At 58.1% G+C, this 22,500-nt stretch overlaps 1 protein-coding gene and 1 long non-coding RNA gene across 2 annotated transcripts in view; one reads left to right on the top strand and one right to left on the bottom strand.

The window, feature by feature from the left end:
• LOC138978969 (cornifelin-like) overlaps window positions 1-14,235 on the top strand; it is a 22,728-nt gene extending 8,493 nt beyond the window's left edge. Inside the window, exons 2-4 of the mRNA XM_070351787.1 lie at window positions 11,168-11,410; window positions 12,623-12,759; window positions 13,021-14,235. Of these exons, the coding sequence (XP_070207888.1) occupies window positions 11,168-11,410; window positions 12,623-12,759; window positions 13,021-13,113 (473 nt within the window). The 3' untranslated portion in view covers window positions 13,114-14,235. The remainder of the gene's footprint in view (window positions 1-11,167; window positions 11,411-12,622; window positions 12,760-13,020) is intronic.
• Window positions 14,236-16,186: 1,951 nt separating this feature from the next.
• Window positions 16,187-17,313, bottom strand: LOC138979272 (uncharacterized). Its single transcript, XR_011459961.1, has 2 exons — window positions 16,909-17,313; window positions 16,187-16,628 (listed from the first exon to the last, which is right to left on the bottom strand). It is a non-coding gene; the product is annotated as an uncharacterized lncRNA (long non-coding RNA).
• Between the last annotated feature and the right edge of the window lie 5,187 nt (window positions 17,314-22,500).

The raw sequence follows: 22,500 nt of genomic DNA, 5'->3' as shown, positions 1-22,500 counted from the left end.
TGGTAGGCAGCTAGGAGGCCTAAATGATTGTCTCACTCTGTCGCGGCCTCGCTGTCAGTGTAGACTCCAAATCTCTGAAAAGTCCGACTACTTTGACTGAAACGAGGTACGCGGTTTTGGCCCGCAACTGAGTACGCCGTGGCCAAAACTGAAAACTAGTCATTTAACACTGTGAATCATGTTCAGTACTAATTTTCACGTGAAAATGGTAGCCCAAGGTTTTGGCGCTAGTAAGCCGTCATATCTGTTCGTCAATGAAATGTGTGTGCAATGATAGGGTATGGGGAGGTTAAAGGCACATTCAGCTTCACGTAAACCATCAGGTTTTGGTCACAGACACTGCCAGGCATTTACACACAGTACAAACACCCTTTCGTTTAAATACTCACCGTTTGAGAACATCCTAGGTGCCCTGGTGTCTGGTTTACGCAAGCTAAATAGCCATTCAAATGAACTGTGTCATTCAATGCTATTAAATGCTATTGCAAGTGTGTTCCATAAGGTTAGAAATGCTTTTTTCGTGAGAAGATTGAAATCGTTCTTTAAACCATTTGAGGCAGACTGGGGCTTTAACTACAGTATCATCGTCACCGGCTGAGAGGGGAAGGGCGGGGGTGAGAGGGGAAGGGCGGGGGTGGAGGGGAAGGGCGGGGGTGAGAGAGGAAGGGCGGGGGTGAGAGAGGAAGGGCGGGGGTGAGAGAGGAAGGGCGGGGGTGAGAGAGGAAGGGCGGGGGTGAGAGAGGAAGGGCGGGGGTGGAGGGGAAGGGCGGGGGTGAGAGAGGAAGGGCGGGGGTGAGAGAGGAAGGGCGGGGGTGAGAGAGGAAGGGCGGGGGTGAGAGGGGAAGGGCGGGGGTGAGAGGGGAAGGGCGGGGGTGAGAGGGGAAGGGCGGGGGTGAGAGAGGAAGGGCGGGGGTGAGAGGGGAAGGGCGGGGGTGAGAGAGGAAGGGCGGGGGTGAGAGAGGAAGGGCGGGGGTGAGAGGGGAAGGGCGGGGGTGAGAGGGGAAGGGCGGGGGTGAGAGAGGAAGGGCGGGGGTGAGAGAGGAAGGGCGGGGGTGAGAGAGGAAGGGCGGGGGTGAGAGAGGAAGGGCGGGGGTGAGAGAGGAAGGGCGGGGGTGAGAGAGGAAGGGCGGGGGTGAGAGGGGAAGGGCGGGGGTGAGAGAGGAAGGGCGGGGGTGAGAGAGGAAGGGCGGGGGTGAGAGGGGAAGGGCGGGGGTGAGAGGGGAAGGGCGGGGGTGAGAGAGGAAGGGCGGGGGTGAGAGAGGAAGGGCGGGGGTGAGAGGGGAAGGGCGGGGGTGAGAGGGGAAGGGCGGGGGTGAGAGAGGAAGGGCGGGGGTGAGAGGGGAAGGGCGGGGGTGAGAGGGGAAGGGCGGGGGTGAGAGAGGAAGGGCGGGGGTGAGAGGGGAAGGGCGGGGGTGAGAGAGGAAGGGCGGGGGTGAGAGGGGAAGGGCGGGGGTGAGAGAGGAAGGGCGGGGGTGAGAGAGGAAGGGCGGGGGTGAGAGGGGAAGGGCGGGGGTGAGAGAGGAAGGGCGGGGGTGAGAGAGGAAGGGCGGGGGTGAGAGGGGAAGGGCGGGGGTGAGAGAGGAAGGGCGGGGGTGAGAGAGGAAGGGCGGGGGTGGAGGGGAAGGGCGGGGGTGAGAGAGGAAGGGCGGGGGTGAGAGAGGAAGGGCGGGGGTGAGAGGGGAAGGGCGGGGGTGGAGGGGAAGGGCGGGGGTGAGAGAGGAAGGGCGGGGGTGGAGGGGAAGGGCGGGGGTGAGAGAGGAAGGGCGGGGGTGAGAGAGGAAGGGCGGGGGTGAGAGGGGAAGGGCGGGGGTGAGAGAGGAAGGGCGGGGGTGAGAGAGGAAGGGCGGGGGTGAGAGGGGAAGGGCGGGGGTGAGAGAGGAAGGGCGGGGGTGAGAGAGGAAGGGCGGGGGTGAGAGAGGAAGGGCGGGGGTGGAGGGGAAGGGCGGGGGTGAGAGAGGAAGGGCGGGGGTGAGAGGGGAAGGGCGGGGGTGAGAGGGGAAGGGCGGGGGTGAGAGGGGAAGGGCGGGGGTGAGAGAGGAAGGGCGGGGGTGAGAGAGGAAGGGCGGGGGTGAGAGAGGAAGGGCGGGGGTGGAGGGGAAGGGCGGGGGTGAGAGAGGAAGGGCGGGGGTGAGAGAGGAAGGGCGGGGGTGAGAGAGGAAGGGCGGGGGTGGAGGGGAAGGGCGGGGGTGAGAGAGGAAGGGCGGGGGTGAGAGAGGAAGGGCGGGGGTGAGAGGGGAAGGGCGGGGGTGGAGGGGAAGGGCGGGGGTGAGAGAGGAAGGGCGGGGGTGAGAGAGGAAGGGCGGGGGTGAGAGAGGAAGGGCGGGGGTGAGAGAGGAAGGGCGGGGGTGAGAGAGGAAGGGCGGGGGTGAGAGAGGAAGGGCGGGGGTGAGAGAGGAAGGGCGGGGGTGAGAGAGGAAGGGCGGGGGTGAGAGAGGAAGGGCGGGGGTGAGAGAGGAAGGGCGGGGGTGAGAGAGGAAGGGCGGGGGTGAGAGAGGAAGGGCGGGGGTGAGAGAGGAAGGGCGGGGGTGAGAGAGGAAGGGCGGGGGTGAGAGAGGAAGGGCGGGGGTGAGAGAGGAAGGGCGGGGGTGAGAGGGGAAGGGCGGGGGTGAGAGGGGAAGGGCGGGGGTGAGAGGGGAAGGGCGGGGGTGAGAGAGGAAGGGCGGGGGTGGAGGGGAAGGGCGGGGGTGAGAGAGGAAGGGCGGGGGTGAGAGAGGAAGGGCGGGGGTGGAGGGGAAGGGCGGGGGTGAGAGAGGAAGGGCGGGGGTGAGAGGGGAAGGGCGGGGGTGAGAGGGGAAGGGCGGGGGTGAGAGAGGAAGGGCGGGGGTGAGAGGGGAAGGGCGGGGGTGAGAGAGGAAGGGCGGGGGTGAGAGAGGAAGGGCGGGGGTGAGAGAGGAAGGGCGGGGGTGAGAGGGGAAGGGCGGGGGTGAGAGGGGAAGGGCGGGGGTGGAGGGGAAGGGCGGGGGTGAGAGAGGAAGGGCGGGGGTGAGAGAGGAAGGGCGGGGGTGAGAGAGGAAGGGCGGGGGTGAGAGAGGAAGGGCGGGGGTGAGAGGGGAAGGGCGGGGGTGAGAGAGGAAGGGCGGGGGTGAGAGGGGAAGGGCGGGGGTGAGAGAGGAAGGGCGGGGGTGAGAGAGGAAGGGCGGGGGTGAGAGGGGAAGGGCGGGGGTGAGAGGGGAAGGGCGGGGGTGAGAGGGGAAGGGCGGGGGTGAGAGAGGAAGGGCGGGGGTGGAGGGGAAGGGCGGGGGTGAGAGAGGAAGGGCGGGGGTGAGAGAGGAAGGGCGGGGGTGAGAGGGGAAGGGCGGGGGTGAGAGAGGAAGGGCGGGGGTGAGAGGGGAAGGGCGGGGGTGAGAGAGGAAGGGCGGGGGTGAGAGAGGAAGGGCGGGGGTGGAGGGGAAGGGCGGGGGTGAGAGAGGAAGGGCGGGGGTGAGAGAGGAAGGGCGGGGGTGAGAGAGGAAGGGCGGGGGTGAGAGGGGAAGGGCGGGGGTGAGAGGGGAAGGGCGGGGGTGAGAGGGGAAGGGCGGGGGTGAGAGAGGAAGGGCGGGGGTGAGAGAGGAAGGGCGGGGGTGAGAGAGGAAGGGCGGGGGTGAGAGGGGAAGGGCGGGGGTGAGAGGGGAAGGGCGGGGGTGAGAGGGGAAGGGCGGGGGTGAGAGGGGAAGGGCGGGGGTGGAGGGGAAGGGCGGGGGTGAGAGAGGAAGGGCGGGGGTGAGAGGGGAAGGGCGGGGGTGAGAGAGGAAGGGCGGGGTGAGAGAGGAAGGGCGGGGGTGAGAGGGGAAGGGCGGGGGTGAGAGGGGAAGGGCGGGGGTGAGAGGGGAAGGGCGGGGGTGAGAGGGGAAGGGCGGGGGTGGAGGGGAAGGGCGGGGGTGAGAGAGGAAGGGCGGGGGTGAGAGAGGAAGGGCGGGGGTGAGAGAGGAAGGGCGGGGGTGAGAGGGGAAGGGCGGGGGTGGAGGGGAAGGGCGGGGGTGAGAGAGGAAGGGCGGGGGTGAGAGAGGAAGGGCGGGGGTGAGAGAGGAAGGGCGGGGGTGAGAGAGGGAAGGGCGGGGGTGAGAGGGGAAGGGCGGGGGTGAGAGGGGAAGGGCGGGGGTGAGAGGGGAAGGGCGGGGGTGAGAGGGGAAGGGCGGGGGTGGAGGGGAAGGGCGGGGGTGAGAGAGGAAGGGCGGGGGTGAGAGAGGAAGGGCGGGGGTGAGAGGGGAAGGGCGGGGGTGAGAGGGGAAGGGCGGGGGTGAGAGGGGAAGGGCGGGGGTGAGAGGGGAAGGGCGGGGGTGAGAGGGGAAGGGCGGGGGTGGAGGGGAAGGGCGGGGGTGAGAGGGGAAGGGCGGGGGTGAGAGGGGAAGGGCGGGGGTGGAGGGGAAGGGCGGGGGTGAGAGGGGAAGGGCGGGGGTGAGAGGGGAAGGGCGGGGGTGAGAGGGGAAGGGCGGGGGTGAGAGGGGAAGGGCGGGGGTGAGAGGGGAAGGGCGGGGGTGAGAGGGGAAGGGCGGGGGTGAGAGGGGAAGGGCGGGGGTGAGAGGGGAAGGGCGGGGGTGGAGGGGAAGGGCGGGGGTGAGAGGGGAAGGGCGGGGGTGAGAGGGGAAGGGCGGGGGTGAGAGGGGAAGGGCGGGGGTGAGAGGGGAAGGGCGGGGGTGAGAGGGGAAGGGCGGGGGTGAGAGGGGAAGGGCGGGGGTGGAGGGGAAGGGCGGGGGTGAGAGGGGAAGGGCGGGGGTGAGAGGGGAAGGGCGGGGGTGAGAGGGGAAGGGCGGGGGTGAGAGAGGGAAGGGCGGGGGTGAGAGGGGAAGGGCGGGGGTGAGAGAGGAAGGGCGGGGGTGAGAGGGGAAGGGCGGGGGTGAGAGGGAAGGGCGGGGGTGAGAGGGGAAGGGCGGGGGTGAGAGGGGAAGGGCGGGGGTGAGAGGGGAAGGGCGGGGGTGAGAGGGGAAGGGCGGGGGTGAGAGAGGAAGGGCGGGGGTGAGAGGGGAAGGGCGGGGGTGAGAGGGGAAGGGCGGGGGTGAGAGGGGAAGGGCGGGGGTGAGAGGGGAAGGGCGGGGGTGAGAGGGGAAGGGCGGGGGTGGAGGGGAAGGGCGGGGGTGAGAGAGGAAGGGCGGGGGTGAGAGAGGAAGGGCGGGGGTGAGAGGGGAAGGGCGGGGGTGAGAGGGGAAGGGCGGGGGTGAGAGGGGAAGGGCGGGGGTGAGAGGGGAAGGGCGGGGGTGAGAGGGGAAGGGCGGGGGTGAGAGAGGAAGGGCGGGGGTGAGAGGGGAAGGGCGGGGGTGAGAGGGGAAGGGCGGGGGTGAGAGGGGAAGGGCGGGGGTGAGAGGGGAAGGGCGGGGGTGAGAGGGGAAGGGCGGGGGTGAGAGGGAAGGGCGGGGGTGAGAGGGGAAGGGCGGGGGTGAGAGGGGAAGGGCGGGGGTGAGAGGGGAAGGGCGGGGGTGAGAGGGGAAGGGCGGGGGTGAGAGGGGAAGGGCGGGGGTGAGAGGGGAAGGGCGGGGGTGAGAGGGGAAGGGCGGGGGTGAGAGAGGAAGGGCGGGGGTGAGAGGGGAAGGGCGGGGGTGAGAGGGGAAGGGCGGGGGTGAGAGGGGAAGGGCGGGGGTGAGAGGGGAAGGGCGGGGGTGAGAGGGGAAGGGCGGGGGTGGAGGGGAAGGGCGGGGGTGAGAGGGGAAGGGCGGGGGTGAGAGAGGAAGGGCGGGGGTGAGAGGGGAAGGGCGGGGTGAGAGGGGAAGGGCGGGGGTGGAGGGGAAGGGCGGGGGTGAGAGAGGAAGGGCGGGGGTGAGAGAGGAAGGGCGGGGGTGAGAGAGGAAGGGCGGGGGTGAGAGAGGAAGGGCGGGGGTGAGAGGGGAAGGGCGGGGGTGAGAGGGGAAGGGCGGGGGTGAGAGGGGAAGGGCGGGGGTGAGAGGGGAAGGGCGGGGGTGGAGGGGAAGGGCGGGGGTGAGAGAGGAAGGGCGGGGGTGAGAGAGGAAGGGCGGGGGTGAGAGAGGAAGGGCGGGGGTGAGAGAGGAAGGGCGGGGGTGAGAGGGGAAGGGCGGGGGTGGAGGGGAAGGGCGGGGGTGAGAGAGGAAGGGCGGGGGTGAGAGGGGAAGGGCGGGGGTGAGAGGGGAAGGGCGGGGGTGAGAGGGGAAGGGCGGGGGTGAGAGGGGAAGGGCGGGGGTGGAGGGGAAGGGCGGGGGTGAGAGAGGAAGGGCGGGGGTGAGAGAGGAAGGGCGGGGGTGAGAGAGGAAGGGCGGGGGTGAGAGGGGAAGGGCGGGGGTGAGAGGGGAAGGGCGGGGGTGAGAGGGGAAGGGCGGGGGTGAGAGGGGAAGGGCGGGGGTGAGAGAGGAAGGGCGGGGGTGGAGGGGAAGGGCGGGGGTGAGAGAGGAAGGGCGGGGGTGAGAGAGGAAGGGCGGGGGTGAGAGAGGAAGGGCGGGGGTGAGAGAGGAAGGGCGGGGGTGAGAGAGGAAGGGCGGGGGTGAGAGGGGAAGGGCGGGGGTGAGAGGGGAAGGGCGGGGGTGAGAGGGGAAGGGCGGGGGTGAGAGGGGAAGGGCGGGGGTGAGAGGGGAAGGGCGGGGGTGAGAGGGGAAGGGCGGGGGTGAGAGAGGAAGGGCGGGGGTGGAGGGGAAGGGCGGGGGTGAGAGAGGAAGGGCGGGGGTGAGAGAGGAAGGGCGGGGGTGAGAGAGGAAGGGCGGGGGTGGAGGGGAAGGGCGGGGGTGAGAGAGGAAGGGCGGGGGTGAGAGAGGAAGGGCGGGGGTGAGAGGGAAGGGCGGGGGTGAGAGGGGAAGGGCGGGGGTGAGAGGGGAAGGGCGGGGGTGAGAGGGGAAGGGCGGGGGTGAGAGAGGAAGGGCGGGGGTGAGAGAGGAAGGGCGGGGGTGAGAGAGGAAGGGCGGGGGTGAGAGGGGAAGGGCGGGGGTGAGAGGGGAAGGGCGGGGGTGAGAGGGGAAGGGCGGGGGTGAGAGAGGAAGGGCGGGGGTGAGAGAGGAAGGGCGGGGGTGAGAGGGGAAGGGCGGGGGTGAGAGAGGAAGGGCGGGGGTGAGAGGGGAAGGGCGGGGGTGAGAGAGGAAGGGCGGGGGTGGAGGGGAAGGGCGGGGGTGAGAGAGGAAGGGCGGGGGTGAGAGAGGAAGGGCGGGGGTGAGAGAGGAAGGGCGGGGGTGAGAGAGGAAGGGCGGGGGTGGAGGGGAAGGGCGGGGGTGAGAGAGGAAGGGCGGGGGTGAGAGAGGAAGGGCGGGGGTGGAGGGGAAGGGCGGGGGTGAGAGAGGAAGGGCGGGGGTGAGAGAGGAAGGGCGGGGGTGGAGGGGAAGGGCGGGGGTGAGAGAGGAAGGGCGGGGGTGAGAGAGGAAGGGCGGGGGTGAGAGGGGAAGGGCGGGGGTGGAGGGGAAGGGCGGGGGTGAGAGGGGAAGGGCGGGGGTGAGAGAGGAAGGGCGGGGGTGAGAGAGGAAGGGCGGGGGTGGAGGGGAAGGGCGGGGGTGAGAGAGGAAGGGCGGGGGTGAGAGAGGAAGGGCGGGGGTGAGAGAGGAAGGGCGGGGGTGAGAGAGGAAGGGCGGGGGTGAGAGGGGAAGGGCGGGGGTGAGAGAGGAAGGGCGGGGGTGAGAGGGGAAGGGCGGGGGTGAGAGGGGAAGGGCGGGGGTGAGAGAGGAAGGGCGGGGGTGAGAGAGGAAGGGCGGGGGTGAGAGGGGAAGGGCGGGGGTGGAGGGGAAGGGCGGGGGTGAGAGAGGAAGGGCGGGGGTGAGAGAGGAAGGGCGGGGGTGGAGGGGAAGGGCGGGGGTGAGAGAGGAAGGGCGGGGGTGAGAGGGGAAGGGCGGGGGTGAGAGAGGAAGGGCGGGGGTGAGAGGGGAAGGGCGGGGGTGAGAGAGGAAGGGCGGGGGTGAGAGAGGAAGGGCGGGGGTGAGAGAGGAAGGGCGGGGGTGGAGGGGAAGGGCGGGGGTGAGAGAGGAAGGGCGGGGGTGAGAGGGGAAGGGCGGGGGTGAGAGGGGAAGGGCGGGGGTGAGAGAGGAAGGGCGGGGGTGAGAGGGGAAGGGCGGGGGTGAGAGAGGAAGGGCGGGGTGAGAGGGGAAGGGCGGGGGTGAGAGGGGAAGGGCGGGGGTGAGAGAGGAAGGGCGGGGGTGAGAGAGGAAGGGCGGGGGTGAGAGAGGAAGGGCGGGGGTGAGAGGGGAAGGGCGGGGGTGAGAGAGGAAGGGCGGGGGTGAGAGGGGAAGGGCGGGGGTGAGAGGGGAAGGGCGGGGGTGAGAGAGGAAGGGCGGGGGTGAGAGAGGAAGGGCGGGGGTGAGAGAGGAAGGGCGGGGGTGAGAGAGGAAGGGCGGGGGTGAGAGGGGAAGGGCGGGGGTGAGAGAGGAAGGGCGGGGGTGAGAGAGGAAGGGCGGGGGTGAGAGAGGAAGGGCGGGGGTGAGAGAGGAAGGGCGGGGGTGGAGGGGAAGGGCGGGGGTGAGAGAGGAAGGGCGGGGGTGAGAGGGGAAGGGCGGGGGTGAGAGGGGAAGGGCGGGGGTGAGAGGGGAAGGGCGGGGGTGAGAGAGGAAGGGCGGGGGTGAGAGGGGAAGGGCGGGGGTGGAGGGGAAGGGCGGGGGTGAGAGAGGAAGGGCGGGGGTGAGAGGGGAAGGGCGGGGGTGAGAGAGGAAGGGCGGGGGTGAGAGGGGAAGGGCGGGGGTGGAGGGGAAGGGCGGGGGTGAGAGAGGAAGGGCGGGGGTGAGAGGGGAAGGGCGGGGGTGGAGGGGAAGGGCGGGGGTGAGAGAGGAAGGGCGGGGGTGAGAGGGGAAGGGCGGGGTGAGAGAGGAAGGGCGGGGGTGAGAGGGGAAGGGCGGGGGTGAGAGAGGAAGGGCGGGGGTGGAGGGGAAGGGCGGGGGTGAGAGAGGAAGGGCGGGGGTGAGAGGGGAAGGGCGGGGGTGGAGGGGGAAGGGCGGGGCTGAGAGGGGAAGGGCGGGGGTGGAGGGGGAAGGGCGGGGCTGAGAGGGGAAGGGCGGGGGTGGAGGGGAAGGGCGGGGGTGAGAGAGGAAGGGCGGGGGTGAGAGGGGAAGGGCGGGGGTGAGAGGGGAAGGGCGGGGGTGAGAGAGGAAGGGCGGGGGTGAGAGAGGAAGGGCGGGGGTGAGAGGGGAAGGGCGGGGGTGAGAGAGGAAGGGCGGGGGTGAGAGAGGAAGGGCGGGGGTGAGAGAGGAAGGGCGGGGGTGAGAGGGGAAGGGCGGGGGTGAGAGGGGAAGGGCGGGGGTGAGAGAGGAAGGGCGGGGGTGAGAGAGGAAGGGCGGGGGTGGAGGGGAAGGGCGGGGGTGAGAGAGGAAGGGCGGGGGTGAGAGGGGAAGGGCGGGGCTGAGAGGGGAAGGGCGGGGGTGGAGGGGAAGGGCGGGGGTGAGAGAGGAAGGGCGGGGGTGAGAGGGGAAGGGCGGGGGTGAGAGAGGAAGGGCGGGGGTGGAGGGGAAGGGCGGGGGTGGAGGGGGAAGGGCGGGGCTGAGAGGGGAAGGGCGGGGGTGGAGGGGAAGGGCGGGGGTGGAGGGGGAAGGGCGGGGCTGAGAGGGGAAGGGCGGGGGTGGAGGGGAAGGGCGGGGGTGGAGGGGAAGGGCGGGGGTGGAGGGGAAGGGCGGGGGTGGAGGGGGAAGGGCGGGGCTGAGAGGGGAAGGGCGGGGGTGGAGGGGAAGGGCGGGGGTGGAGGGGGAAGGGCGGGGCTGAGAGAGGAAGGGCGGGGGTGGAGGGGAAGGGCGGGGGTGGAGGGGAAGGGCGGGGGTGAGAGAGGAAGGGCGGGGGTGGAGGGGAAGGGCGGGGGTGGAGGGGAAGGGCGGGGGTGGAGGGGGAAGGGCGGGGGTGAGAGGGGAAGGGCGGGGGTGGAGGGGAAGGGCGGGGGTGGAGGGGAAGGGCGGGGGTGGAGGGGAAGGGCGGGGGTGGAGGGGAAGGGCGGGGGTGGAGGGGAAGGGCGGGGGTGGAGGGGGAAGGGCGGGGGTGGAGGGGAAGGGCGGGGGTGGAGGGGAAGGGCGGGGGTGGAGGGGAAGGGCGGGGGTGGAGGGGAAGGGCGGGGGTGGAGGGGAAGGGCGGGGGTGGAGGGGGAAGGGCGGGGGTGGAGGGGTTGTTGTGTTTGTACTGTTCGTTCAGTTCCAGAGTTTCCTCTTCATATCTGACGTCGGTAGCATACGTATACATTGGTCTTATTTTTACTTTATAATTATCACATTTTCTTTCCAAGACGTGAAGCGACAGATAGAGGGATGTGAGACTCAGCGAATATATGGAGGCTGTAGATGTTGTCAGCGAGCTAAGCTATAAGCCAAAGCGTTATCGTTATACCCTACCTTCTTCCTGTCGTAATGATGCGTGTAAATCTCTTTCCTTATCATTTGCTAAACATTTTCAGTCTCATTTTTGTTTTTGCCTGAAGTTAGGTGTTTTTTTTAGCCAATGGAAGATTATGGGTTAAAACTGATAGTACACTGTGTCACTTGCGTAAAAAGTATGGGGGGGGGGGGGGTTAGGTGCTGGGGAGGGGGGGGGGGGTGGGGGGTGAAATGGGGACACTTACAGAAGAGTGGTACATGTGGTTATCGTTGATTGATGTGTTTTGATTTGATTGACCCACACAAAAAAAGGCATCTCATTCTGCCCTTTTTGTCTTCCAAAAAGACTGATAGTTTCACTATTGGGAACAAGCACAGAGAATAACGTGGTCATTAACACAGTTTTTGTGTGTGTGTGTGTGTGTGTGTGTGTGTGTGTGTGTGTGTGTGTGTGTGTGTGTGAGTCTGTGTGTGTGTGTGTGTGTTTGAATGTGTGTGTGTGTGCCAGTGTGAATGTGTGTGTGTGTGTGTGTGTGTGTGTGTGTGTGTGTGTGTGTGTGTGTGTGTGTGTGTGTGTGTGTGTGTGTAATAAAAGCGGAGGATTTTTTGTCAGCCAAAATACCAAGTAAATTGCAATTGGCTCACTTTTTTGGCTCACTATTCCAATTGACAAACTTTACCACATGGCTCATTTTTACAACGTGTGTTTATGGTTCTTGAAAAGTGCTCTTGTTAAACTAAGATGATTGTGCATCGAAGCAGCAAGCAGGCAGGACTATGCAGATATGCAGCTTGAATGTTTTGTATGATACTTTCCTAGTATGCCTTCTTTTCAGAGTTGACATTTTCTGATAAATCTGTCAATATTGGGATGTGTTTCAAAACTTGATCTCGTAGAGTTTTTGAATTTTTTTTTAAAGGGTTGTCTAAAATCGTGTAGAGAAAAAAGGAGTTCTCAAATGTACTATAATAATTATGTGGGTTTTGTTCAGACCAGAGATCTTCCGCAGATACAGATCGTCTGTCTGACGTTCCTCTGGAAGATAACCAATCAGCAACCAGCACGCCTTCCAAAACGGACCAATCAACGGCGACCGTGACGTCTCAGCCCAAATCCACCGGAAGCGGAAGCAAGGGTTTCACGCGAGTAGCTCTGCACATGCCCTTTGACGAAGCCCACAGCGAGAGGGAGTGGTCGTCTCCCTTGTGTAGCTGTACAAACACCAGGGGGTCATGTGAGTGATAATCGTGTGTGTGTGTGGGGGAGGGGGGTGTTGGTGTGTGTGTATGTGTAAGAGTGTGTGTGTGTGTGTGTATGGGTGTGTGTGTGTGTGTGTGTGTGTGTGTGTGTGTGTGTGTGTGTGTGCGTGTGTGTATGTGTGTGTGTGGGTGGGTGGGTGTGTGTGTGTGTGTGTGTGTGTGTGTGTGTGTGTGTGTGTGTGTGTGTGTGTGTGTGTGTGTGTGTGTGTGCAAAAGCAACCCCAAACCGCCATGTGTTCAGTGTATGTTTGCGAAGGTTGGTGAATGTGTTGTTGCTGATGATACTGCTGCCTGTTGTCTGTAGACCGTGTACCTACACGTGTCGGTGTCTTTGTCTCTGTGTTTGTGTATAGATCTCCGTCTGTGTACTTGTATCAATGTGTTTGTGTATAGATCTCCGTCTGTGTACTTGTATCAATGTGTGTGTGTGTAGATCTCCGTCTGTGTACTGGTATCAATGTGTTTGTGTATAGATCTCCGTCTGTGTACTGGTATCAATGTGTTTGTGTATAGATCTCCGTCTGTGTACTTGTATCAATGTGTTTGTGTATAGATCTCCGTCTGTGTACTTGTATCAATGTGTTTGTGTATAGATCTCCGTCTGTGTACTTGTATCAATGTGTTTGTGTATAGATCTCCGTCTGTGTACTTGTATCAATGTGTTTGTGTATAGATCTCCGTCTGTGTACTTGTCTCTGTGTTTGTGTATAGATCTCCGTCTGTGTACTTGTATCAATGTGTTTGTGTATAGATCTCCGTCTGTGTACTGGTATCAATGTGTTTGTGTATAGATCTCCGTCTGTGTACTTGTATCAATGTGTTTGTGTATAGATCTCCGTCTGTGTACTTGTATCAATGTGTTTGTGTGTAGATCTCCGTCTGTGTACTTGTCTCTGTGTTTGTGTATAGATCTCCGTCTGTGTACTTGTATCAATGTGTTTGTGTATAGATCTCCGTCTGTGTACTTGTATCAATGTGTTTGTGTATAGATCTCCGTCTGTGTACTTGTATCAATGTGTTTGTGTATAGATCTCCGTATGTGTACTTATATCAATGTGTGTGTGTGTAGATTAGTTTATGCAGGTTGGTGGATGTGTATCTATTTTATTTAATAAGAATACCTCTGTGTATAGATCTATTGCTGTGTAAATGCACTGATGTCAATGTGTGTGTCTGTCTTGGTGCAGGTTGCTGGATGTGTTGTTGCTGGCCATACTACCGTTACACGGTGTCTGTCAGACTGGGGGAGACCCCCTTCATGCCCCTCATACCCTGCGCTGCCTTCGCCCTTAGGGTCAAGATGAGAGCTCTCTTCAGCATCAAGGTATACTCTCAGTCTGTCTGTCTGCCTGTCTCTGTCTGTCTCTTTGCCTACCTGCCTGTCTGTTTGTTTTCCTGTCTGTCTGTCTGTCTGTCCGTCTGACTGTCTGTCTGTCTGTCTCTCTCTCTCTCTCTCTCTCTCTCTCTCTCTCTCTCTCTCTCTCTCTCTCTCTCTCTCCCTCTTTCTCTCTCTTTTATATCATACTATACTCTCAAAGCAGTTCGCTAGTTGCATTTAAAAGTTGTGTTTATATATTGTGTGCAGGGCTCTCTGATAAAAGATTTCTTCACGTCGTTGTGCTGCGAGCCGTGTGTCGTCTGTCAGATGATGAGAGAACTGGACAGCGTCGGTCTCTGATGCTCACGTCATGTGACGTCACACAAATGTGACGTCACACAACCTCGCATGACGTCATTGAATGTTTAACTGTCAGAGACAAGTTCACATTGGATGGGGGGTAGGTTTTGTTTTTGTGTGAGGATCGATCTCAATGCTTTGAAAAGAGATCAAGTTTGATGTCATTAATGCCAGCCTACAGCTGCGAGTACTTTGAATCTGTAAGAATGTGCAAGTGACAGATGGTCGTACAGGTCGTTCATACATCGACGGTGATGCTCGCACCGATCTAAGCTGTGACTGTTTGAAGTCTGTGGCACAACAGAAAGCAGTTTGCACATGAATTCAGAAAAAAATGAATTAAACACGACGGTACAGTATAGGGGAAACAACCCACCCAATGAAAGAGAAAGGCGATACACGAGTTTTCGCCCTTGCATCTCAGCCGCCGATGCAGTGAACTGCAAGTTGAATTTTTTTCTTCAGATTTTGTTTCTCAGAGTTTCTTTGTTGTTTATGTTTGTTTGTTTGTTATTCGTTTGTTTGTTTGTTTACAAATGAATTAATGGAAATTGCCACACGGGCCATGTCAGGTAACATAGCGTGATGATAAAACATTGTCTCTGTCTCTCCAGTACTTCACAGACATGGAAGGCTGGGATTTTCTCAGATAACAAGCCAATGACCAAAAGCAGTATTCACCGAACAGTGTTATACACATGTGTATATAAATAGCTGACCGTCCATTAGTACTCATGGCCTTTCCGCTTATACTGGAACAGACACATGCATTTCCCTGTTTGACCAAGCGCTGTATTGACCCTCTGACGTGTGTAGTTTGTTGTGTGATGCTCAAGATTTGAGGTTGCTCACGTCTTTAATTGACTCTGCTCGCCTATGCTCACCGTTCTTTATAACGGATGTTATACAAGGCCAAACAAAAATATATGTTGGTTTAGGGTAACGGGACCAGTCGGCTTTAAAAAATATTAAAAAAATGTGTTGTTGAATTTAATCGATTTTAAAGGAGGTTACTTCCCTCAGTCTCGATATGGTTTGCAAAATGTGCCAACAGTTTTTGTTTTTTAGAGAAATGTTTTAGGGTCGGCGGAAAATAATAGGGTCGATCGGTCGGGTTATCCTAAACCAACATATTTTTTTTGTTGGGGGTGGGGGGGGGGGGGGGGGGGGGGCCTGTGCGAAGCTGGCCGCAGGAAGCTTTAACACTGAGACTTCGGGCTCAATTTAATTACCCCCTTAACGAAAAGCTCGAGTCGATATATTTCTCAAGCCCTTTCGTCTTTAAAAGTATATTTTTTTTCGGAATTTATGATGACTTAGCGCAAATCCCACTTTATGATTTCATGTTTGAAGCAAAACAATGTTTGTTCAGGTTGCCGCTGCATAATGTAAGGTATTTAAATAATACCAGTCATGCGTTTAGGGGCATGGCAACTTGGTTTATGAACAGAATTTGGTAGTCGTCCTACTTTCAAGATTGTTTGTTGTGCGTGTAATGTGTAGAGGGTGTGTATCTCGTGTATGTGTACGCGTGAGTAGCTATATGTTGTCTGTATTGTGTTTAGCGTAAGCATTTCACAACTATATTGTCTATGAGAATAAAATATATCAAGTACTAGTACCTTTGAGGCGTGAAGGTATGTCTTAATTCTGTGTGTGTTTGTGCCGCGGAGAGCTAGAGGGAGAGGGGGGGGGGGTGAGAGGGGGGGAGGGTCAGACAGTGTTTTGTTTGTGTGTCTGCCTGCATTTATTTCTCTCTTTCTCTTTTCTAATATCGGACACAGTCGACATAACTTTTTTTCTGACGTCTCACAATCATGATTTTCACTCCAAGAAACACCTTTCAAGATTGTTCAAGATTTTTGTTTCGTCATGTTTTTGTCCCAGGGGTCATAGAATCGAAATAAACATTACCAAGCATAAATCAAACTCAAACGAAAAGCTGCTCAACATTTTGAATGTGAAACACACATCTAACCAAGTATGGGCCATTGGAGGAATACCGTCTGGCTGGGTCCCCGTTGCGTCATGGGTAGACAGAGAGTGACCTCAGCCTCAGCAAAAGGTTAAGCCAGAGCGAGGCTCGTTTTGCGTGCAGGTGGCGCTGTGGCGAAGTGTTGCTTGGCAACGGAGACAGATAACTCTCGTTTACCAGGTCCACACCCAACCAATCCCCACCAAACAGGAGTTATTATTCGATAATTGCATTTTTTATATGAAACTTTGCACACATTGTGACAGCCTCGTTATCCGAGATCAAGGTGAAACAACTGTCCAGATCTGTGTCACATATCATATTTTGGTTAGCAATGCAAATAACAGTTAGTTAGTTATCCATTTTAGTTAGAAATATTCTTATTTTGTTACGACTTAAGGCACGCAAACATCAACTCTCCTGCAATCTCGACCAGCCGACTAACTCTGTGTTGTTTGGGTTAGCCTTTGGCGTTAGTTAGGAAATCTGCTGTTCAGTCAACACAGTTTTATGAATAACTTCAACTTCCACTGCTGTGAACTCGCCGAAACAAAACCGAAAGTAGATTACAATGAGAAGAGAGGTGTAGACGTGTTGTAACGCCGAGTGTCAGTGTTGTAACGCCGAGTGTCAGTGTTGTAACGCCGAGTGTCAGTGTTGTAACGCCGAGTGTCAGTGTTGTAACGCCGAGTGTCAGTGTTGTAACGCCGAGTGTCAGTGTTGTAACGCCGAGTGTCAGTGTTGTAACGCCGAGTGTCAGTGTTGTAACGCCGAGTGTCAGTGTTGTAACGCCGAGTGTCAGTGTTGTAACGCCGAGTGTCAGTGTTGTAACGCCGAGTGTCAGTGTCCACAGTTGGAGTGTCAAGGTGTGTGTAAGGGTGTGTACGTTGCAGGAAGGTGTTATGGAGTGGTATAGCCCTTATTGCGCCAGATGTTATGGCCCCTTATTGGCCTGTTTCTAGACAATCATAAAGGTCTCTACACAACTCTATAAATTTAGTATTTGTTTACAGACTTGAATGTAATCTGAATAGTTGTCCGCTACAGTAGCTTACAAGGCACAAGCGCACACGCACTCACACACGCAAAAACCTGGTGTTAAATGGATCTTGACACTGCCAAGACTAATTATTATTGTTTACAAAGCTTTTTACATCACAAAATCATTTCCGGGCTTCGACCAGTACTCTAGGCCGACAACACCGCAAGAAACTCTACAGTCCAAGACGCAGACACCTTTTGGCTCAAACAAAGCAGCTTAACAGGTAAGACGAATAGGTATTCTACTGTACGTTACCCTACTGCCATCTTTCGGCTTTCAAGATGTTGGTATGGCTGTAAGTCCTTCAGACGACTGACAAGGGTGCACCAGTCCTCACGACATCGCAACTATTGCTTGACGTAGTCCTTGATCCTTCCAGTTCGTCTCGGCGGCTAACTGTAGAACCCTGCCAGCTCTCCATGCCATGGTCATGTACACCAAGCCGCAGTTGACTGGTTCAGTTCAGCCTCCGTCGATGAAAACCCTCCAGTTGGAACACTGTAAAGTTTATAGTCCATAAATCAACTTGTCTTTAGTTTCTTTCACTCGCACAATAAAAATACTCACTCGTCCAACATATTAAGCTGCATGAGCCAATATAATTATTTACACGTTAATTCCTGTTTTCTAAAACCAAGAAAACGTTACGTAAAACCCTCACATGTTTAAGCAGTGTAGCACAATAGCTTAGGCCTACACAATAACATTAAACACAGAAACAGTCACTCTTCTCACATACGACAACATGACATGAAAATATAACCGGTTTCAAACATACCTCAAAAGAGTGTAAAGCCAACATTTAGTACAGTCGCCGGCCTGGCATGAATATGAAAATGGAAGATATCATGTAAGCTGATAGGGAAAGTTCGTCAGTCTTCATCCTTCTTCAGTCAGATACCTAAAACAGGAGCCCGTCTGCTAACGTGTTACGAAAAACATGAGTCGAGCTTGGCTCCTTGACGGCGACTGATTTTACAAAGTCGTTCTTGCTATGACATTGCCAGTGAGCTGTCGTCTGCATTACTTGCACGTGAAAAACCTTGTCAGTTACACAAAGGTTCAACTGCGGTCAACGCGACGGTATGCAGCCTATAGCCCTTTCCAATGTCTGACCATCGCTATAGTCTTTTCTATTTACAACAATACACATTACCAAAAATACGAGTAAACCGCTTCGTAACAGAAGGTGTAAACAGGGAATGTTCAGCAAAATGCCTGAAAGCAAGAATAAACGACAGAGGAGGAGAGAGCGCAGGGATAGGGAACGAAATGAAGGACAGGTCAGATTGTTGTTGCTGTTGTTGTTGTTGTTGTTGTTGTTGTTGTTGTTGTTGTTGTTGTTGTTGTCGTTTCTCTTCTTCTTCTTGCGAGATCAATATATTCGTCTTCACGGATCTCCCCTCCATCTTGGTTTGATCGATCCGGGAACGTAGAAGAAACTTGAGAAGAAGGTTTGATCGATAACAGCTGTGTATGTGTGAGTGTGTGTGTATGTGTCAGTGTGTGTGTATGTGTGAGTGTGTGTGTATGTGTGAGTGTGTGTGTATGTGTGAGTGTGTGTGTATGTGTGAGTGTGTGTGTATGTGTGAGTGTGTATGTGTGAGTGTGTGTGTATGTGTGAGTGCGTATGTGTGAGTGTGTATGTATGTGTGAGTGTGTATGTGTGAGTGTGTATGTATGTGTGAGTGCGTATGTGTGAGTGTGTGTGTATGTGTGAGTGTGTGTGTATGTGTGAGTGTGTGTGTATGTGTACATGTGCATGTGTATGTGTGTGTGTGCATGTGTGTCAGTGTCAGTGTGTGTGTGTGTCAGTGTGTGTCTGTGTCTGTGTGCGTGCGCGCGCGTGTCACAGTGTGTGTGTGAGTGTGTCTGTGTCTGTGTCTGTGCATTGGTGTAGGGAAAATACTCTTACATGAAGATACGTTCAACATATTATTATCATGATGTGATTGCTTAAAATTGAAATTAATTCAACAATGGATTCTTTCATTTTGACCTGCAGCTGGTACCGTACGTTGCGACACAGAGACCAGCTCCCTTTCACCGACAGCAGGAAGCTGTGGTAGTGCGGTGTACGTTGCGACACAGAGACCAGCTCCCTTTCACCGACAGCAGGAAGCTGTGGTAGTGCGGTGTAAGTTGCGACACAGAGACCAGCTCCCTTTCACCGACAGCAGGAAGCTGTGGTAGTGCGGTGTACGTTGCGACACAGAGACCAGCTCCCTTTCACCGACAGCAGGAAGCTGTGGTAGTGCGGTGTAAGTTGCGACACAGAGACCAGCTCCCTTTCACCGACAGCAGGAAGCTGTGGTAGTGCGGTGTAAGTTGCGACACAGAGACCAGCTCCCTTTCACCGACAGCAGGAAGCTGTGGTAGTGCGGTGTACGTTGCGACACAGAGACCAGCTCCCTTTCACCGACAGCAGGAAGCTGTGGTAGTGCGGTGTAAGTTGCGACACAGAGACCAGCTCCCTTTCACCGACAGCAGGAAGCTGTGGTAGTGCGGTGTACGTTGCGACACAGAGACCAGCTCCCTTTCACCGACAGCAGGAAGCTGTGGTAGTGCGGTGTACGTTGCGACACAGAGACCAGCGCCCTTTCACCGACAGCAGGAAGCTGTGGTAGTGCGGTGTACGTTGCGACACAGAGACCAGCGCCCTTTCACCGACAGCAGGAAGCTGTGGTAGTGCGGTGTACGTTGCGACACAGAGACCAGCTCCCTTTCACCGACAGCAGGAAGCTGTGGTAGTGCGGTGTACGTTGCGACACAGAGACCAGCGCCCTTTCACCGACAGCAGGAAGCTGTGGTAGTGCGGTGTACGTTGCGACACAGAGACCAGCGCCCTTTCACCGACAGCAGGAAGCTGTGGTAGTGCGGTGTACGTTGCGACACAGAGACCAGCTCCCTTTCACCGACAGCAGGAAGCTGTGGTAGTGCGGTGTACGTTGCGACACAGAGACCAGCTCCCTTTCACCGACAGCAGGAAGCTGTGGTAGTGCGGTGTACGTTGCGACACAGAGACCAGCTCCCTTTCACCGACAGCAGGAAGCTGTGGTAGTGCGGTGTACGTTGCGACACAGAGACCAGCTCCCTTTCACCGACAGCAGGAAGCTGTGGTAGTGCGGTGTACGTTGCGACACAGAGACCAGCTCCCTTTCACCGACAGCAGGAAGCTGTGGTAGTGCGGTGTAAGTTGCGACACAGAGACCAGCTCCCTTTCACCGACAGCAGGAAGCTGTGGTAGTGCGGTGTACGTTGCGACACAGAGACCAGCTCCCTTTCACCGACAGCAGGAAGCTGTGGTAGTGCGGTGTAAGTTGCGACACAGAGACCAGCTCCCTTTCACCGACAGCAGGAAGCTGTGGTAGTGCGGTGTAAGTTGCGACACAGAGACCAGCTCCCTTTCACCGACAGCAGGAAGCTGTGGTAGTGCGGTGTACGTTGCGACACAGAGACCAGCTCCCTTTCACCGACAGCAGGAAGCTGTGGTAGTGCGGTGTAAGTTGCGACACAGAGACCAGCTCCCTTTCACCGACAGCAGGAAGCTGTGGTAGTGCGGTGTACGTTGCGACACAGAGACCAGCTCCCTTTCACCGACAGCAGGAAGCTGTGGTAGTGCGGTGTACGTTGCGACACAGAGACCAGCGCCCTTTCACCGACAGCAGGAAGCTGTGGTAGTGCGGTGTACGTTGCGACACAGAGACCAGCGCCCTTTCACCGACAGCAGGAAGCTGTGGTAGTGCGGTGTACGTTGCGACACAGAGACCAGCTCCCTTTCACCGACAGCAGGAAGCTGTGGTAGTGCGGTGTACGTTGCGACACAGAGACCAGCGCCCTTTCACCGACAGCAGGAAGCTGTGGTAGTGCGGTGTACGTTGCGACACAGAGACCAGCGCCCTTTCACCGACAGCAGGAAGCTGTGGTAGTGCGGTGTACGTTGCGACACAGAGACCAGCTCCCTTTCACCGACAGCAGGAAGCTGTGGTAGTGCGGTGTACGTCGCGACACAGAGACCAGCTCCCTTTCACCGACAGCAGGAAGCTGTGGTAGTGCGGTGTACGTTGCGACACAGAGACCAGCTCCCTTTCACCGACAGCAGGAAGCTGTGGTAGTGCGGTGTACGTTGCGACACAGAGACCAGCTCCCTTTCACCGACAGCAGGAAGCTGTGGTAGTGCGGTGTAAGTTGCGACACAGAGACCAGCTCCCTTTCACCGACAGCAGGAAGCTGTGGTAGTGCGGTGTACGTTGCGACACAGAGACCAGCTCCCTTTCACCGACAGCAGGAAGCTGTGGTAGTGCGGTGTACGTTGCGACACAGAGACCAGCTCCCTTTCACCGACAGCAGGAAGCTGTGGTAGTGCGGTGTACGTTGCGACACAGAGACCAGCTCCCTTTCACCGACAGCAGGAAGCTGTGGTAGTGCGGTGTACGTTGCGACACAGAGACCAGCTCCCTTTCACCGACAGCAGGAAGCTGTGGTAGTGCGGTGTAAGTTGCGACACAGAGACCAGCTCCCTTTCACCGACAGCAGGAAGCTGTGGTAGTGCGGTGTACGTTGCGACACAGAGACCAGCTCCCTTTCACCGACAGCAGGAAGCTGTGGTAGTGCGGTGTACGTTGCGACACAGAGACCAGCTCCCTTTCACCGACAGCAGGAAGCTGTGGTAGTGCGGTGTACGTTGCGACACAGAGACCAGCTCCCTTTCACCGACAGCAGGAAGCTGTGGTAGTGCGGTGTACGTTGCGACACAGAGACCAGCTCCCTTTCACCGACAGCAGGAAGCTGTGGTAGTGCGGTGTACGTTGCGACACAGAGACCAGCTCCCTTTCACCGACAGCAGGAAGCTGTGGTAGTGCGGTGTACGTTGCGACACAGAGACCAGCTCCCTTTCACCGACAGCAGGAAGCTGTGGTAGTGCGGTGTACGTTGCGACACAGAGACCAGCTCCCTTTCACCGACAGCAGGAAGCTGTGGTAGTGCGGTGTACGTTGCGACACAGAGACCAGCTCCCTTTCACCGACAGCAGGAAGCTGTGGTAGTGCGGTGTAAGTCAGCTATTTCTTCCTTTGCTATCATAACTGTGTCCGTCACAGGCAATGGCTACATCAAGGTATACTGTAAAGACCACTCCGCCTCATAACTGTGTCCGTCACAGGCAATGGCTACATCAAGGTATACTGTAAAGACCACTCCGCCTCATAACTGTGTCCGTCACAGACAATGGCTACATCAAGGTATACTGTAAAGACCACTCCGCCTCATAACTGTGTCCGTCACAGGCAATGGCTACATCAAGGTATACTGTAAAGACCACTCCGCCTCATAACTGTGTCCGTCACAGACAATGGCTACATCAAGGTATACTGTAAAGACCACTCCGCCTCATAACTGTGTCCGTCACAGGCAATGGCTACATCAAGGTATACTGTAAAGACCCACTCCGCCTCATAACTGTGTCCGTCACAGGCAATGGCTACATCAAGGTATACTGTAAAGGCCCACTCCGCCTCATAACTGTGTCCGTCACAGGCAATGGCTACATCAAGGTATACTGTAAAGACCCACTCCGCCTCATAACTGTGTCCGTCACAGGCAATGGCTACATCAAGGTATACTGTAAAGACCCACTCCGCCTCATAACTGTGTCCGTCACAGGCAATGGCTACATCAAGGTATACTGTAAGGCCCACTCCGCCTCATAACTGTGTCCGTCACAGGCAATGGCTACATCAAGGTATACTGTAAAGACCACTCCGCCTCATAACTGTGTCCGTCACAGGCAATGGCTACATCAAGGTATACTGTAAAGACCCACTCCGCCTTATAACTGTGTCCGTCACAGGCAATGGCTACATCAAGGTATACTGTAAGGCCCACTCCGCCTCATAACTGTCCGTCACAGGCAATGGCTACATCAAGGTATACTGTAAAGACCCACTCCGCCTCATAACTGTCCGTCACAGGCAATGGCTACATCAAGGTATATTGTAAAGACCCACTCCGCCTTATAACTGTGTCCGTCACAGGCAATGGCTACATCAAGGTATACTGTAAAGGCCCACTCCGCCTCATAACTGTCCGTCACAGACAATGGCTACATCAAGGTACACTGTAAAGGCCCACTCCGCCTCATAACTGTCCGTCACAGACAATGGCTACATCAAGGTACACTGTAAAGGCCCACTCCGCCTCATAACTGTCCGTCACAGGCAATGGCTATATCAAGGTATACTGTAAAGGCCCACTCCGCCTCATAACTGTGTCCGTCACAGACAATGGCTACATCAAGGTATACTGTAAAGACCCACTCCGCCTCATAACTGTGTCCGTCACAGACAATGGCTACATCAAGGTATACTGTAAA

The sequence above is a fragment of the Littorina saxatilis genome, linkage group LG10, assembly GCF_037325665.1.
Source record: "Littorina saxatilis isolate snail1 linkage group LG10, US_GU_Lsax_2.0, whole genome shotgun sequence".
Lineage (NCBI taxonomy): Eukaryota > Metazoa > Mollusca > Gastropoda > Littorinimorpha > Littorinidae > Littorina > Littorina saxatilis.
The sequence above is the reverse complement of the archived record's forward strand: the minus strand, read 5'-3'. Positions and strand labels throughout refer to the sequence as shown.